We start from the raw sequence: 13,167 nt of genomic DNA on the forward strand, positions 1-13,167 counted from the left end.
GTCTAAGGACGGGAGAGGCTCCGCTCTGTCCAAGAGCCTAAGTGCAACAGACGCACGAGGCTCGTCGGGCCACCCTCCCACGCAGGGAGCGGTCAAATTATCGAAAGCCCGCAGCACATCAGCGCCGAGTCCCGCGCTCTCAGTGGTATCAGTCCCGCCGGGCCTCCCAGAATCGGCACCATCATCGGCGGCACCGAGTCTCCGAACGGCACCGCAGCCAGATACGGTGCGGTCCGAGGCACTCGGCACCGTTGCCTCATGATCGCTCCCAGGCTAATCCGGCACCGGGAGTCGACCCCGCACCGAAGCCTAAGCAGGCACCGAAGACTAAGCCACAGCCACCTAAGGCACCGGATACGGCACCGAGGAAACACTCGGCACCTAGGTCATCCCATTCAAGACCTAGTGATGCAGCTATCCCACACACTCAGGGCACGTCAGCACCAACCCGCACTGACCAACCATCGTGTGCGGCTGACCCGGCTCCGTGTGTGGTTTCGGCACGGCCCTACAACCCCATGTTTCTGAGAGTGACACGGCTCCACCATCCCCATCTTCGGCGCCTCGGTCACCACACCTTCCGGGAGAAGTCTCGGAAGTTGCCTCAGTTGCCTCCATTCCGGGTAGCCCGGTCCCCCAGACTCTACCATCCACGGCGGAGCCGACTAAGGCGCAAAGGAAGACCCACCATCCTCGCACACCTTCTCCAAGTTCAGATAGGGCAACCTTCTCTCCTGGGCCATCACTCTCACCACCTCAAAGACGGCGGGACCATTACTACGATTATTCCCCTACGCATCGCTATTACAGATCCCCAAGGCGATCCATTACACCGCCTCACTATCACCGCACATACTACTCGAGATCCCCGTATCGTTATTCATACCGCTCACGATCCCCGCGATCTCCTCCTCGCTCCCATTACTATCGCCACAGGAGCGCCGCTTCTTACTCTCCGCAGTATTCACACCGTGGTTCTCGCCATCGTATGCACACCTCGCCTCATTCTGATCGTTCACGTTCAGTCACAAGGCACTCACCCTTGTCCCCAGACCGGCAACAATTATATTCGCCATGGCCGACTACCCAGGGCTCTATTCCGCCGGCTCAACGCCCACCAACACCTACCGGGGATGCGTCAACTACTTCCGCCCCGCATGACGATACCACTCAGTCGCCGGTGGCAGAGCACCAGCCCGTGGCCTCTCTGACAGATGCCGCTTCTTCTTCCCCAGACGACGCGGTTTTTAACGACGAACCTCCTCTTGTGGGCGACTACAAGCAATTTCATGAACTTTTCAAACGGATAGCGCATTCACAAAACTTACGCACCTCTGGGGCACCACCTAAACACCATGCCCTCCTTAGAAACTTGCAGCAGTCCAGCAAGTCAAAACTAGCTCTCCCTTTCAATGCCGCTATCCTGGAAGTAGCTAATGACATCTGGCAAACCCCGGCATCTATGTCCCCTACCAATAAACGCACAGACAGAAAATACTTTATTGATGCCAAAGACGCAGAATTTCTTTTCACTCACCCCGTACCAAATTCCATCGTTGTCGACGCAGTTCAACAAAAGGCAAGGTCCGCACAAGCGAGAAATTCCACCGCGGACAAAGAAGCCAAGCGTCTGGACTTGCTCGGCAGGAAGGTATATTCGTCGGCAACAGCCACATTAAGGATGGCAAACTATTCCGCCCATCTTGCTAACCATGATTTCGATAACTACTCGAAGTTGGTGCCGTTGATACAACATCTTCCTCATTCCAAGAGAGACGTACTGAAATCCATTGTGCAGGAGGGTTACACAGTGGCCCGTAATGCACTCCAGATATCTCTGGATATTGCCGACTCAGCTTCCCGCACTACGGCGACATCGATTGTCATGCGACGTGACTCTTGGCTCCACCTGGCCTCTGTGCCAAAAGATCTACAGCCAAAGGTGGAAAACCTTCCGTTCGACCGAGCGTCCTTGTTTGCCCAAAACACAGATCAAGTGTTTCACTCTGGAAAGGACTCCCGAACCACGTTAAGAACTCTCAGGATGTACACTCTGCCTTTCAGGCGCAGGAGAGCTTGGCCGTATAACAGACAAAGGCCTCCTCCTTCTTCTTCTTTTTATTCCAACCAACGCTTTAGACCTTACGACCAACATAGACAAAGGCAGCGCCCCCAACACCGCCGCCAGCAGCCTAACAAAAACCACAACCAGCAACAACCGCGGCAGCAGGTTTGACGGACTTGTCGAAGGTCTGCGCACCATCCCCCTACTGGAATCCTCAACACGAGTAACCAAGCTCTTCCACCACCGTCTGAACCCTTACTCCCTTCGTTGGTTCGCCATCACCATGGACCGTTGGGTCAGGGAGATCGTAACCTCTGGACTCACCATTCCGTTCTCAACTTTACCTCCCACCAACCCCGCATCCCTGTCCCTTTTCAGGGACCCCTCTCACGAATCCCTGTTACGTCAGGAGGTCATGCACCTGCTTACCATAGGTGCGGTGGAAATAGTTCCTCCCGAGTTCCGAGGCAGAGGTTTCTATTCCCGGTACTTTCTCACCAAGAAGAAGTCGGGGGAATGGAGACCGATCCTAGATCTTCGCGGCCTCAACCGCCACCTGCGAAGACACAGATTCAAGATGGTTACTCTGGGTTCCATTATCCCAGCACTACACAAAGGGGATTGGTTCGCGTCCCTCGATTTACAGGACGGATACTTCCATATTGCCATCCATCCAGCTCACAGGAGATTTCTACGCTTTACCGTGGGAGACGATCATTACCAATACATGGTGCTCCCCTTTGGCCTATCCGCAGCCCCAAGAGTGTTTTCAAAGACCATGGCAGTCATAGCTGTGTACCTCCGTCGAGCCGGCATCACCATCTTTCCTTATCTCGACGACTACCTCCTCACGGCCCCTTCGAGACAAGAGACCGAGACCGCAGTTACCACTACAAAAGGTATCTTCGAGACTCTTGGACTAATTATCAATCTTCCAAAATCTACTATGATTCCCACCCAGTCCATCGTTTTCATTGGAGCCAAACTAGACTCTACCACCGCTGTGGCGTACCTACCTACAGACAGAGCCGACACCATACGGGACTTATCGAGCGTCTTGCTTACGGCCCCGACAGTCTCATACCTTACCTGCCTGAAGCTGTTAGGCCACATGGCCTCCACCACGTATGTCATAACCTACGCTCGCCTCCGAATGCGATGTCTACAACATTGGCTCCTTGTAGCCTACAAACCGTGATGTATGCATGATCCCCTCGTGGACAGGACCAGATGGGGCATAGTTAGTGTGAGACAGTTATGTTTTATTACCTTATGTTTTCTTTTTCTCTTGCCTCTAAGATCGGTCAAGCTACGGTCAAATGAGGCTTATCTGTAAATGCAGCTAGGCGCTATCTAGTTATGCTCACCTCCCTATTTTCTGGTGCTTTTGAGTTCCAGGATGCCCGTGAGGTCAAATTCCATTTACAAAAACTGCATTGTGCTTCCCATGCTCCTCTGAGTATCTGGATTTTGTGTGAGGGGCCTTGTGTGGCAGGATGGGCTATACGCGAAGGCCGTGGACAGAAAAAGCCTGCTTTACAACAGTGTCTAAAGTTGATGAAAAAATATTGTTTTTCTGAATGGCTCCTATCACATTTCTGAGCAGACAAGATAGTTCTTTTAGTTCATACTTCAACAGGTAAGAATGATAAAAAGCACATGTGAGTAGTAGAATTTGGAGCATCAATAATATACTACTGGTTGGACCTCCCTGGTCTGGCACCCTAAGGACCCAAGAGGTTCCAAACCAGGGAATTTGCTCAACCAGGGGAGGTCGTCAAGGTTCCTCTCTGGGCTGTGGGTGTTCCTGGAGCCTGGGCTTCCTTCCACACTGCTGGCTCCATGCCGGGGCTCCCAGGATCACCCTCCTTGGACTGGGATTCCTCCCTGGCCACCTCTGGCCCCCGCTGCCAGGGTTCCCGGATGGGGATTCCCCCCCTAGTCACTGCTGGCCTTGCTGCCGCTGGAGTTCTGGGCTGGGGTCAGGGATCCCCCAGCTACTGCTTCCTTCCAGACCACAGATGTTGCCAGACCAGAGTGTCCCGAATTTGGGAGGTTCAGCCTGTATAGATTGTCTTGAGGTTCCTGTTAGCTTGTAGCTTACAATTGACATCACACAGAGAGAGCATCGCAAAAATTTAGCTGTTCTTTTGCTTTCCAGACTTTTTCTTAGATGGCTGTTAAGATGCAGAGAAAAGTAGGTAGGGAGGAATTCTCTCTACCTCCTGATGGTTACTGCTGTTCATTTTCACTGCAACCCACATATTTACTGTGCAAGTGCTTCTTTTCTTATTTCTGTGCTACTGTGCAAAGTGTTGGAAGCAGACACTGACACTGAAGCACAAAAATATTAAAAAAAAAGGTCCTGTAGCACCTTAGAGACTAACCAAAAATATATAGATAGTATCATGAGCTTTCATGGGCACAACCCACTTCTACCCTTGTTGCTTTTTAAATATTTTTAGTTACAGACTAACAAGGCTACTCCTCTGACACTGGAACATTGAGTGACTCCAGGACCCAGCTGTCCAAACACAGCCCATCTTGCCTACCCAACAATTTGCTGGCCTGAGTCCCTGGTGGTAGCAACAGTGAGAGGTGGAGGCATCTCACCTCTGAATTCCAGGGAAATCCCATTCAAAGCATACATATCCCTTGTCTCCCCCCCCCCCCCCCAGTAGTACCACTTTGGTATCTTTCCTTACTCATCCAGACATTCGCACCTGCTTTATCCCACTCAGCAAAATTCAGAATTCCCATCCTTTAGCAGCACCTTCCCTCCTGCTATCTAATAGCCCCCTGCATCTAGTATTCTTCACCCTAGCACCAGGTGGATAGGTTGGGGCAAAGATGAAAGTAAGCTACTGGCATGTTCTGAGGCACCAATAAGAGAGTGATCAGCTGGAGCCAGAGCTCTGGATGCTGCTGGTCACTGTACAACAGTATTCCTCCCCTTCTGCCTCCCTCATTCTCCTTCTACATTTCTCTCCCACAGGAGCCCAACCCCCACCCCAATGCTGGACAACCAGGGACAATACCCTAGCCCCTGTGGGTCTGAGGGACCACCCACAACCCCTGGGTGGCTGGGCAGTTCACTTCTCCCACCAGCCCTGGGGATCTAGTGGCCAGGGCAGTGTGGCTGTTATCCCTGATAGCCCCAGGGACCCAAATGGCCAGGCATTTGAAAGGGGCAGCACTGCACCCTTACCCTGGGTTCCATGTTATGCTGCCCCTTTGAAGCCCCGCGGCGGTGTTTCAAAGGGGCAGCGCCGCACAGCTGAGTCTGGGATCAGCTGTGTGGTGCTGCCCCTTTGAAATGCCACCTTGGCACAGCACCACATGGAGCAGCACTTCATGGAGCCTGGGGTCAGTTCTTTGTGCTGCTTTGAAACACTGAGGCTGCACAGCTGAGCCTGGGATCAGCTATGTAGCGCTGCCCCTTTGAAACGCTGCCATGGCGTTTCAAAGCAGCTGAGCTGCACGGAGCCCGAGTACGGGCTCTGTGCAGCTTGCGACTTTGAAGTACCCCGTTTTTCCCCCAGCGAGGGGGAGGAGGGGAATCTACTTGTTGACTGAACTATCCAATAAGCTTTTGCTTATCAGAGATTCGACTAGTCCTTAACATCCTTACCCTGAGCCTCTCACCCTCTGCCTTCACTCCTGCACCCTCAACATCTAATCCCCTGGTTGAGTTGCAGTATAGCAGTACCTATAAGAAATTTAAGTTACTTTCACCCCTGAAGTTGAGGTTAAGAAATACAAAGAATTCTGAACTATAGAGTGAGGGGAGAAAAATTGGATTGTTTAGATTCATGAATGGAAAGGTCCCAGATCTAGATCTAAGCATTACAGTTATCTGATGAGAAAGCGCGGTGAAACACCACTGGCATGAAAGTAGATTCATCTGACGTTTTCTCCTCTGAGAGATTGTCCTTTCCAGTAGGACAACCCCCTCATGAGGTCCTGATGACAAAATATGAGTATCTTTAAAAAGATCTTGTTAATTCTCCTATTCTAAAGCTAGTGCTCTTATTTGTCTCATTTACTGAGCTCTTTCACCTTCACACACACCCTTTCAGGTGCTAACAAGGCTAAAATACTGGCATTGGTATCTAGATTTTTGCATGATACCTTTACTACTCATATAACGTAGTGAGTTTTACAGTATATAAGATAAGATTTCAGTTATGACTGATTTTCTCCATATTATTTAGGAATGATAACTCAGCTAGGAGAAAAGTACAACCTACCTTTGAAAATGAGCTTCAGCTCTGCTCGTGGATTTTTTATCCAGATAAATGCAGAATGTGCAGCACTACCTAATGGCCAGCTTCCTTCAGAATTTACAAAGGTATATGTTCTAAACATGTTTTGTCATGGAAATAATGTGACATTATGTAATAAATGAGGATAGAATTTATTTAACCAAATTCTTCTATATAGTATGTTAAATGGTTGTATGTACTATCATATTTGTCCAAACATATGAAATAGTATAAGGTTGCTATTCTGTGTACACTTGTTTTTTCATGCTATTATTTAGGAAAAATGAAATAAGATAATGGTTTTGTCACTTGCTTTCCAGATTGTTCCTACTTTGTTTTTTTTTTAAATCTTTATGATCACTTTTTTGACATGTATTACTTTAAATTTGAATTTCCCTACAGATCACTAAAATGAAAAATGCATATAGCTTTACTTCAGCAGACTTAATTAAAATGAATGAAAGGTGTCAAGAGTCCTTGAGAGAAATTTATCATATGACCTACTTGTAAGAACATTTCAAACTCTTTCATATGTTGTTAACTTGATTTATTTGCCATATTAACAACTAGTTATAAGATAGTCTAATATATTTTCATTATTAAATGATGGTGTCTTATAAAAGCAATCCAGATTGTACAGAGAAAATGTTCTTCATGAGAGAGCACATTAAAAGGCTAAATCTACATTATTCTGAATAATGATTAAAATGGATAGCGATTTATTCATAAAAAAGAATATTTATCGCCTTTATTAAACATTTTTGTGGACTATTATCAACACAAAATGACACAATGAATGTAGCAATTTGACAATGTGAAGCCATTATTTATATTAAGTATGCCTTTCATTTTAAGTAGAATTACTTTCAGTTTTTCCATAAACTATGCCTATATAGGGACCCAAGAGCATATATTCTCTTTTCCTCTAGATTACAAATGCTAACATAGGCTGTCCTTGGCCACATCATCCTTGGGAGATTATGTGAACTCATTTAAAAATGAAGGATTCAAGGAATTAGAGTCAGTTTTTGGAGAGCACTAGAACACCATTAGTTACAAAGCTGTATTTTTAGTCAGTTTTGTACAGGCAGCTCCCTTTCAAGCCATTGGAAAGTCTATCTGCACATGATGGAAGAATTTTGGCCTAGAAGTTGTTCCTTAATAATTTACTATGCTTTTTAGAAATCCAGAAAATAGTCCATATTTACAAATTCTTATGGCATTTATGAAATGCCTGGTATCCAAGTACCATATTGACATCATGAGCTTAATAGTTGCTTTATTTCAGTACAGTGTATAAGCTATAAAATGTAGTGTACAGTAACTAAATCGGAACTGTCTGCTTGCAGAATAGTCTGTAAATTACTGAGTGAAATCTATGAACATATCCATTGCCTATACAAACTCTCTGACACTGTGTCAATGTTAGATATGTTGCTGTCATTTGCCCATGCCTGCACTCTTTCTGACTATGGTAAGTATCTTTCTAATAGATGGTAAATATCAATAAAAATGTGTGTAAAACTACTCTGTTCCCCAGTGTTTATATGGTATAATAATATCAGGTCTAGTTTGTGGCTCTTGTTTTTTTATTTCTTCATATAGTAGTCATCTATAGAATTAAAACTACATTTCAGATCAGTATATGAATTATTTTTATAGCCTAATTTTTCTTTTTATTCATTGTACTCTCCCACTTGCTGCTGAACGCAATCTTAACATGTTAATTTGAGGATGTAAGGCTATGCTATTACTTTTCTGTAATAGCGGCGAGGAGTCCTGTGGCACCTTATAGATTAACGGAAGTGTTGGAGCATAAGCTTTCGTGGGCAAAGACCCACTTCGTCAGATGGATGTCTCTAATAGTTCATGAGAGCTTGTATAAAAGTTGTATTCATTTCCAGAAAACCACCCATTAATTCCTCCAAGTATATTGTCTTTGCTGATTTGATAGCAAAAAATCAGGTCTTCTGCATGGCAATACCTTTTCTGATTTTTCCTCTGAAGGAGTGGGTCTGGCCCACAAAAGCTCATCACCTAATAAACTATCTTGTTAGTCTAAAAGTGCTACATATTTTTTCCTTTTGTTTTACCATGGGGATAGACAAATGAGACCAGAACCTCATTTCTGGGGAGAAGAACTGGATCAGATCTTTATGATATGTTAGCTAAAGCAAGAGTTCTTCTTCGAGTGGTCCCCGTGCGTGCTCCACTGATGGTGTAGGCTCGTCCTGGTGCCACAGTCCAGAGACTTTCAGTAGCTGTGTTCAGCCAGGTTGTGCATGCGCAATCAACAGCTCGTGCCGTTCACGCCCTTTGATTGTTGTGTGCAACTGGCTCCCCACTCAGTTCCTCTCAACTGTCCTTGACCAAAGACGGAGCTCTTCTCTTCTCAGCGTTTTCTTTGAATTCCCTCAGGAGACATGTATATAATTAATTGTAAGTAGGTTACACCCTTTCTCTTCAACATTCTTCTGTTACCTAAAAAGGGGGAAAATAAAGAGGATTGTTTTAACAAGTATTGAATTGCCGCGGCTTCTTGCGGTCAGAGGTTAGCGGCTTTAGCCGCAGAGTGAAATTGACACGAAACGGACATAGCTGAAAACTGAATGATGCCTGGATCCCCAGGCTTTAAAAAGTGTGCTCTTTGCTGGGCGCCCATGCCGGCTTCAGATGGCCATTCAGCGTGTATATGCTATTTAGAGGAGGCTCACATCCCCCCAAAATGCAGGCATTGCTCTAAGCTTACGGCCCGCACCTACTGGAACGGAGAGATGCGCCTAAAAATGTTGTTATTTGACAAGTCGCTGGAGGCAGGCATATCAGCTGCAGGGATTCACAAACAAAGAGTCTCTTCTCCCAAACTGGCTTCGCAAAAAAGGAGGAAGGCGTCCCCTGCGCAATCACTACCACCTGATCCTGCAAACAGGATCAGCGCAGGGGATAAACCAGGCATTGCTGGCTCTACTCCACGACCCTCGGCACCAGGGTCTGTCACAAAATCAAAAAAGATGATGGCCTCTGAGCAGTCTCTCTCGGCGCTGAAAGTGGCATCAGTGCCAATAAGCGGCGCCTGCACTTCAAAGGCGCCAGCACTGCGCTACTTGACTCCGCGTGTGGCACTGGAGCAACGAGCACCGTCTCGGGCAGGATCAGCACCGGAGGAAACTCCACCGGCACCAACAAGCATGCTGGCACTGGCACCGGCAGAGGCAGCAAAGCCTCTGGGGAGTCAAGCGCTGGCACCAGTGGAGGCATTGGCACCGATGCAGGCAAAGCACCAACTAAAGAGGCTAGGAAAACACAGAAGCAAGGGAGTCCCCGTTCTCCATCTCTAACATTCTCACCAGGACCCTCCCCTTCGCTTCCGCTATACTGGTCACCACTACAACATTTCTACTGTCATGACAGTCCAATACATCATTATTACCGCAGGACTCACTACTCGTCATACAGATCTTGTCCTCATTACAATAATCATTACAGGCAACAATCCTACTCCCCGCCACACAGGCGGTCACTGCATTATTCGTATTCTCCGCTTCGATCTCCGCATGCCAGTTACGAGAGGCAATATTCAAGTTGCAAATTGGCCAGGTACTCGTCACCTCACTGATCTGACCAATATTACTACCACAGACATGACTCACCTTATTCTTCACGCTATTGCTATCTCCAGTGCAAACATCAGCAATCTCCACGCTCTGATCGGCCACCAGTGAAACATACGTCACTGTAGTTGCAACATAATCATCTGCCGACCCCTCCTGTATGCAGTCCGGGCACAACTGCACAACAATCTGAGCCGGAAGAGGTCCAGTTGTTGAAAGTGGAGGACCAACAGATGGAGATCCCAATTCCTGACCGTTCATCTTCCTCTCCTGATGAAGCGGTGTTCCCAGCAGACATGTCTCAGCTGGACGACTTCAAACAGTTCCAGCACCTTTTCAAACAGGTGGCTCAGTCCCAGGAGGTCCAATTAACAGAGGTGCAAGCAAAGCAGTACCGGTGTGGCAGGATAAGTCCCATTCCTGAGTCCCTGACCCTTGTTCAGCCCACTGTCCCACAGTCTAGGAGTCACAGTATATGGTTCACTTGCCTTGGTTTGAGATTTGTTTTCCCCCTGTAGTCTTTAACAAGGTCAATGCTGCTCTCTTGGTTCCTTGGTTTCTTTCTCTCTCCAAACTCCTTTTCCACTCTCCAAAACTCCTTCACAGTTCTCCAAACTCCTTCTCAATTCTCTCCACACTCTTTCATAGCTCTCCAAACTCCTTCTCAGTTCTCTTCTCCCTCACCCACAGGGAGAGTTCTTAAATAGGCCTCCAGGCAGCCCCAATTAGTTTCACCTGGGCCTTAATTGATTTTGCAGCTGCCCTGTCTCAGCTACCCCTAATTAGCCAGGATTGCTGACTTACTCTGCAAGAGCTGCATCTTTCCCCTTCCATCAAGCTCTTTAACCTGTTGTATCACCCCTGCTCTGTCTCACAGTTTATTGAAAAATCTTCACCCCTGACAGAGTTCAAAAGTTGCGCTCCCTATTGACGAAGTCATCATGGAGGCTGCAGAGGTCATTTGGCAGACACCAGCGTCGGTTCCACCAACCTGCAGGAGAGCAGACAAGAAATACTTTGTCCCTTCCAAAAATCTGAAGTTCCTGTTTAATCCCTCACAGCTGAACTCCTTGGCAGTGGACGTGGCCCAATAACGTGCCAAAACACCACAATATAAGACGACGCCAGATGTGAAAAAATTAGACATATTTGGTAGGAAGGTTTATTCTTCCGCAACCTTGCTCTTACGCATAGTGAATTATGCTGCCTTGTTATCTAATCACAACTTTGATAACTATGAGAAGATAACACAGCTGCTTCAGTATCTACCAGAAACCAAATGTCTTCTCTTGAAATCCTACATTCAAGAGGCTGGGACGCACACATCAATGGCATGTCCGTACAGGGGAAATGGTCTTTAGCGGAGGCCATTCTACATATCAGTCTCCTGGAACCTAAATCGTATTCCTCGCATGCAAATATTTCCGGACACACATCACCGGTATGACTGTCAGGGTTCTTATGGACAATATAGCCACTATGTATTATATCAGTCACCAAGGAGGAGCACGTTCCTGACAGCTCTGCACAGAATCAGTCTGCTTATGGAATTGGTGTATGCGGAATCGCATCAGCCTGATAGCGTCCTGCTTACCAGGTGTGACACACCGGGCCGGGTCTGGGCACAGCTGAGGGCATCCACTCAGGGTGAATTGCTCAAACTCGGGGCTCCTTACAGCCCCCAGACTGGAGACCTTCCCAAACAGGCCACAAACCAGTCCCCTTACGAGCAAAACCCCTCTGACACCTTGGCAATATCGGTGCCCCATATGACACCAGGCCTGCCCACAGGTGAGGGGTCTTAGACCCCAATCTCACCTACCTCAAACAAGTTCTGTCCGGTTCCAAGAAACCAGCCACAGATCCCAGGTCAATTTACCCTCTGGATATTACCCACAAGATCGCGCTTAGCCAGTCCTTTAGAATCTAAAATCTAAAGGTTTATTACTACAAGAAGGAAAAGCATGAAAGTAAGGTTGTTAAAGTATCATACATTACATGCATCGACTCTCCCAGGCCTGCAGCAGAGATGTTATAGCTGCTGGCTTAAAAGACTTTGGTGTACATCCTACATCAGGATGGGTCCACAATTCTTCCCGGCTCCTCGATCCCTGCATTCTTGCTTCTGGGATAAAGAGCTGAGCTGAGCACCAAGATGGAGTCGGACACATGGCCTATTTATCCCCGCCCCCCCCCCCCCCCCCCCGGGCTTCTTCCCAGCTGGTGAGAGAAACATGGTCTCTGACGAGGCGCCTAGATTCCTTCATAGGTGGGTCTCTGGTACTTAAGAGACCTATTGTCCCTGGAGCCTTGTTAATTAGCATGTCCATAGGCCGAGCCCATTGCTCAATCACATACAGAGAAACTTCCAGTCTCCATACAGAGTACATATTCATAACCACACACACACACACACACACACACACACACACACACACACACACACACACACACACACACACAGTACAGGTATATGAAGAGCATATACAGAATCAGTAGAAAGTAAGCTTTTTTTTAACACCTCACATGGCCCCCTTTGTACCAACTTTTGGGGCAAACACTCCCCTATGGGCGCAGCAGTGACCTGGCTGCTTCCCTTAAACTCCGGTAACGTGACACCAAGCACAAGCAATGTCATGGCAGAAGCACTCAGCAGACATTTCCCTCATGACCGCGAGTGGGAAATCCATCTCATTGTCCTGAAGCACATCTTCCACGCTTGGGGATCCCCTCAGCTAGATCTTTTCACTATCTATGACAGCAGAAAATGTCACCTGTGCTGTTCGAGAGGGGACGTAGGCAAGGGGTCCCTTGGGTATGCACTGCTAGTCCGCTGGGGTGGATCTCTGCTTTATGCATTCCCACCAACGGTGCTTATACCAGGGATGCTGCAGAAAATCAGAGAGGATTCAGCCTGTGTCATTCTCCTAGCCCTGGCCTGGGCAAAACAACCTTGGTACCCAGGGGCGGATATAGGGCAGGGCGCTTCAAAAGGCCCCGCGCATGCACCGTGGCGCCACCTCTGCCGTGGCAAAGGGGGGCCCCGCAAAATTATGCTGCCCAGGGCCCTGCAAAACGGTCATCTGCCCCTGTTGGTACCCATTTCTCCACACGATGTCCCTGCAACCAACATGTCCCCTAGCCCTCCTCCCAGATCTTCTCTCTCAGAGCCACGGCTCCCTGTTACATCTGAGACCAGAGACCCTCCGTTTGACAGCGTGGCTCC

General features: G+C 47.8%; 1 protein-coding gene across 1 annotated transcript in view; it reads left to right on the forward strand.

Moving 5' to 3' along the window:
* MSH4 (mutS homolog 4) overlaps positions 1 to 13,167 on the forward strand; it is a 116,282-nt gene that overhangs the window by 68,392 nt on the left and 34,723 nt on the right. Inside the window, exons 12-14 of the mRNA XM_075936277.2 lie at positions 6,280 to 6,416; positions 6,733 to 6,836; positions 7,680 to 7,804. Coding sequence (XP_075792392.2) covers positions 6,280 to 6,416; positions 6,733 to 6,836; positions 7,680 to 7,804 — 366 coding nt within the window. The remainder of the gene's footprint in view (positions 1 to 6,279; positions 6,417 to 6,732; positions 6,837 to 7,679; positions 7,805 to 13,167) is intronic.

This window comes from Pelodiscus sinensis, chromosome 9, assembly GCF_052426305.1.
Source record: "Pelodiscus sinensis isolate ZL-2025 chromosome 9, ASM5242630v1, whole genome shotgun sequence".
In the NCBI taxonomy this organism is placed as follows: Eukaryota; Metazoa; Chordata; order Testudines; family Trionychidae; genus Pelodiscus; species Pelodiscus sinensis.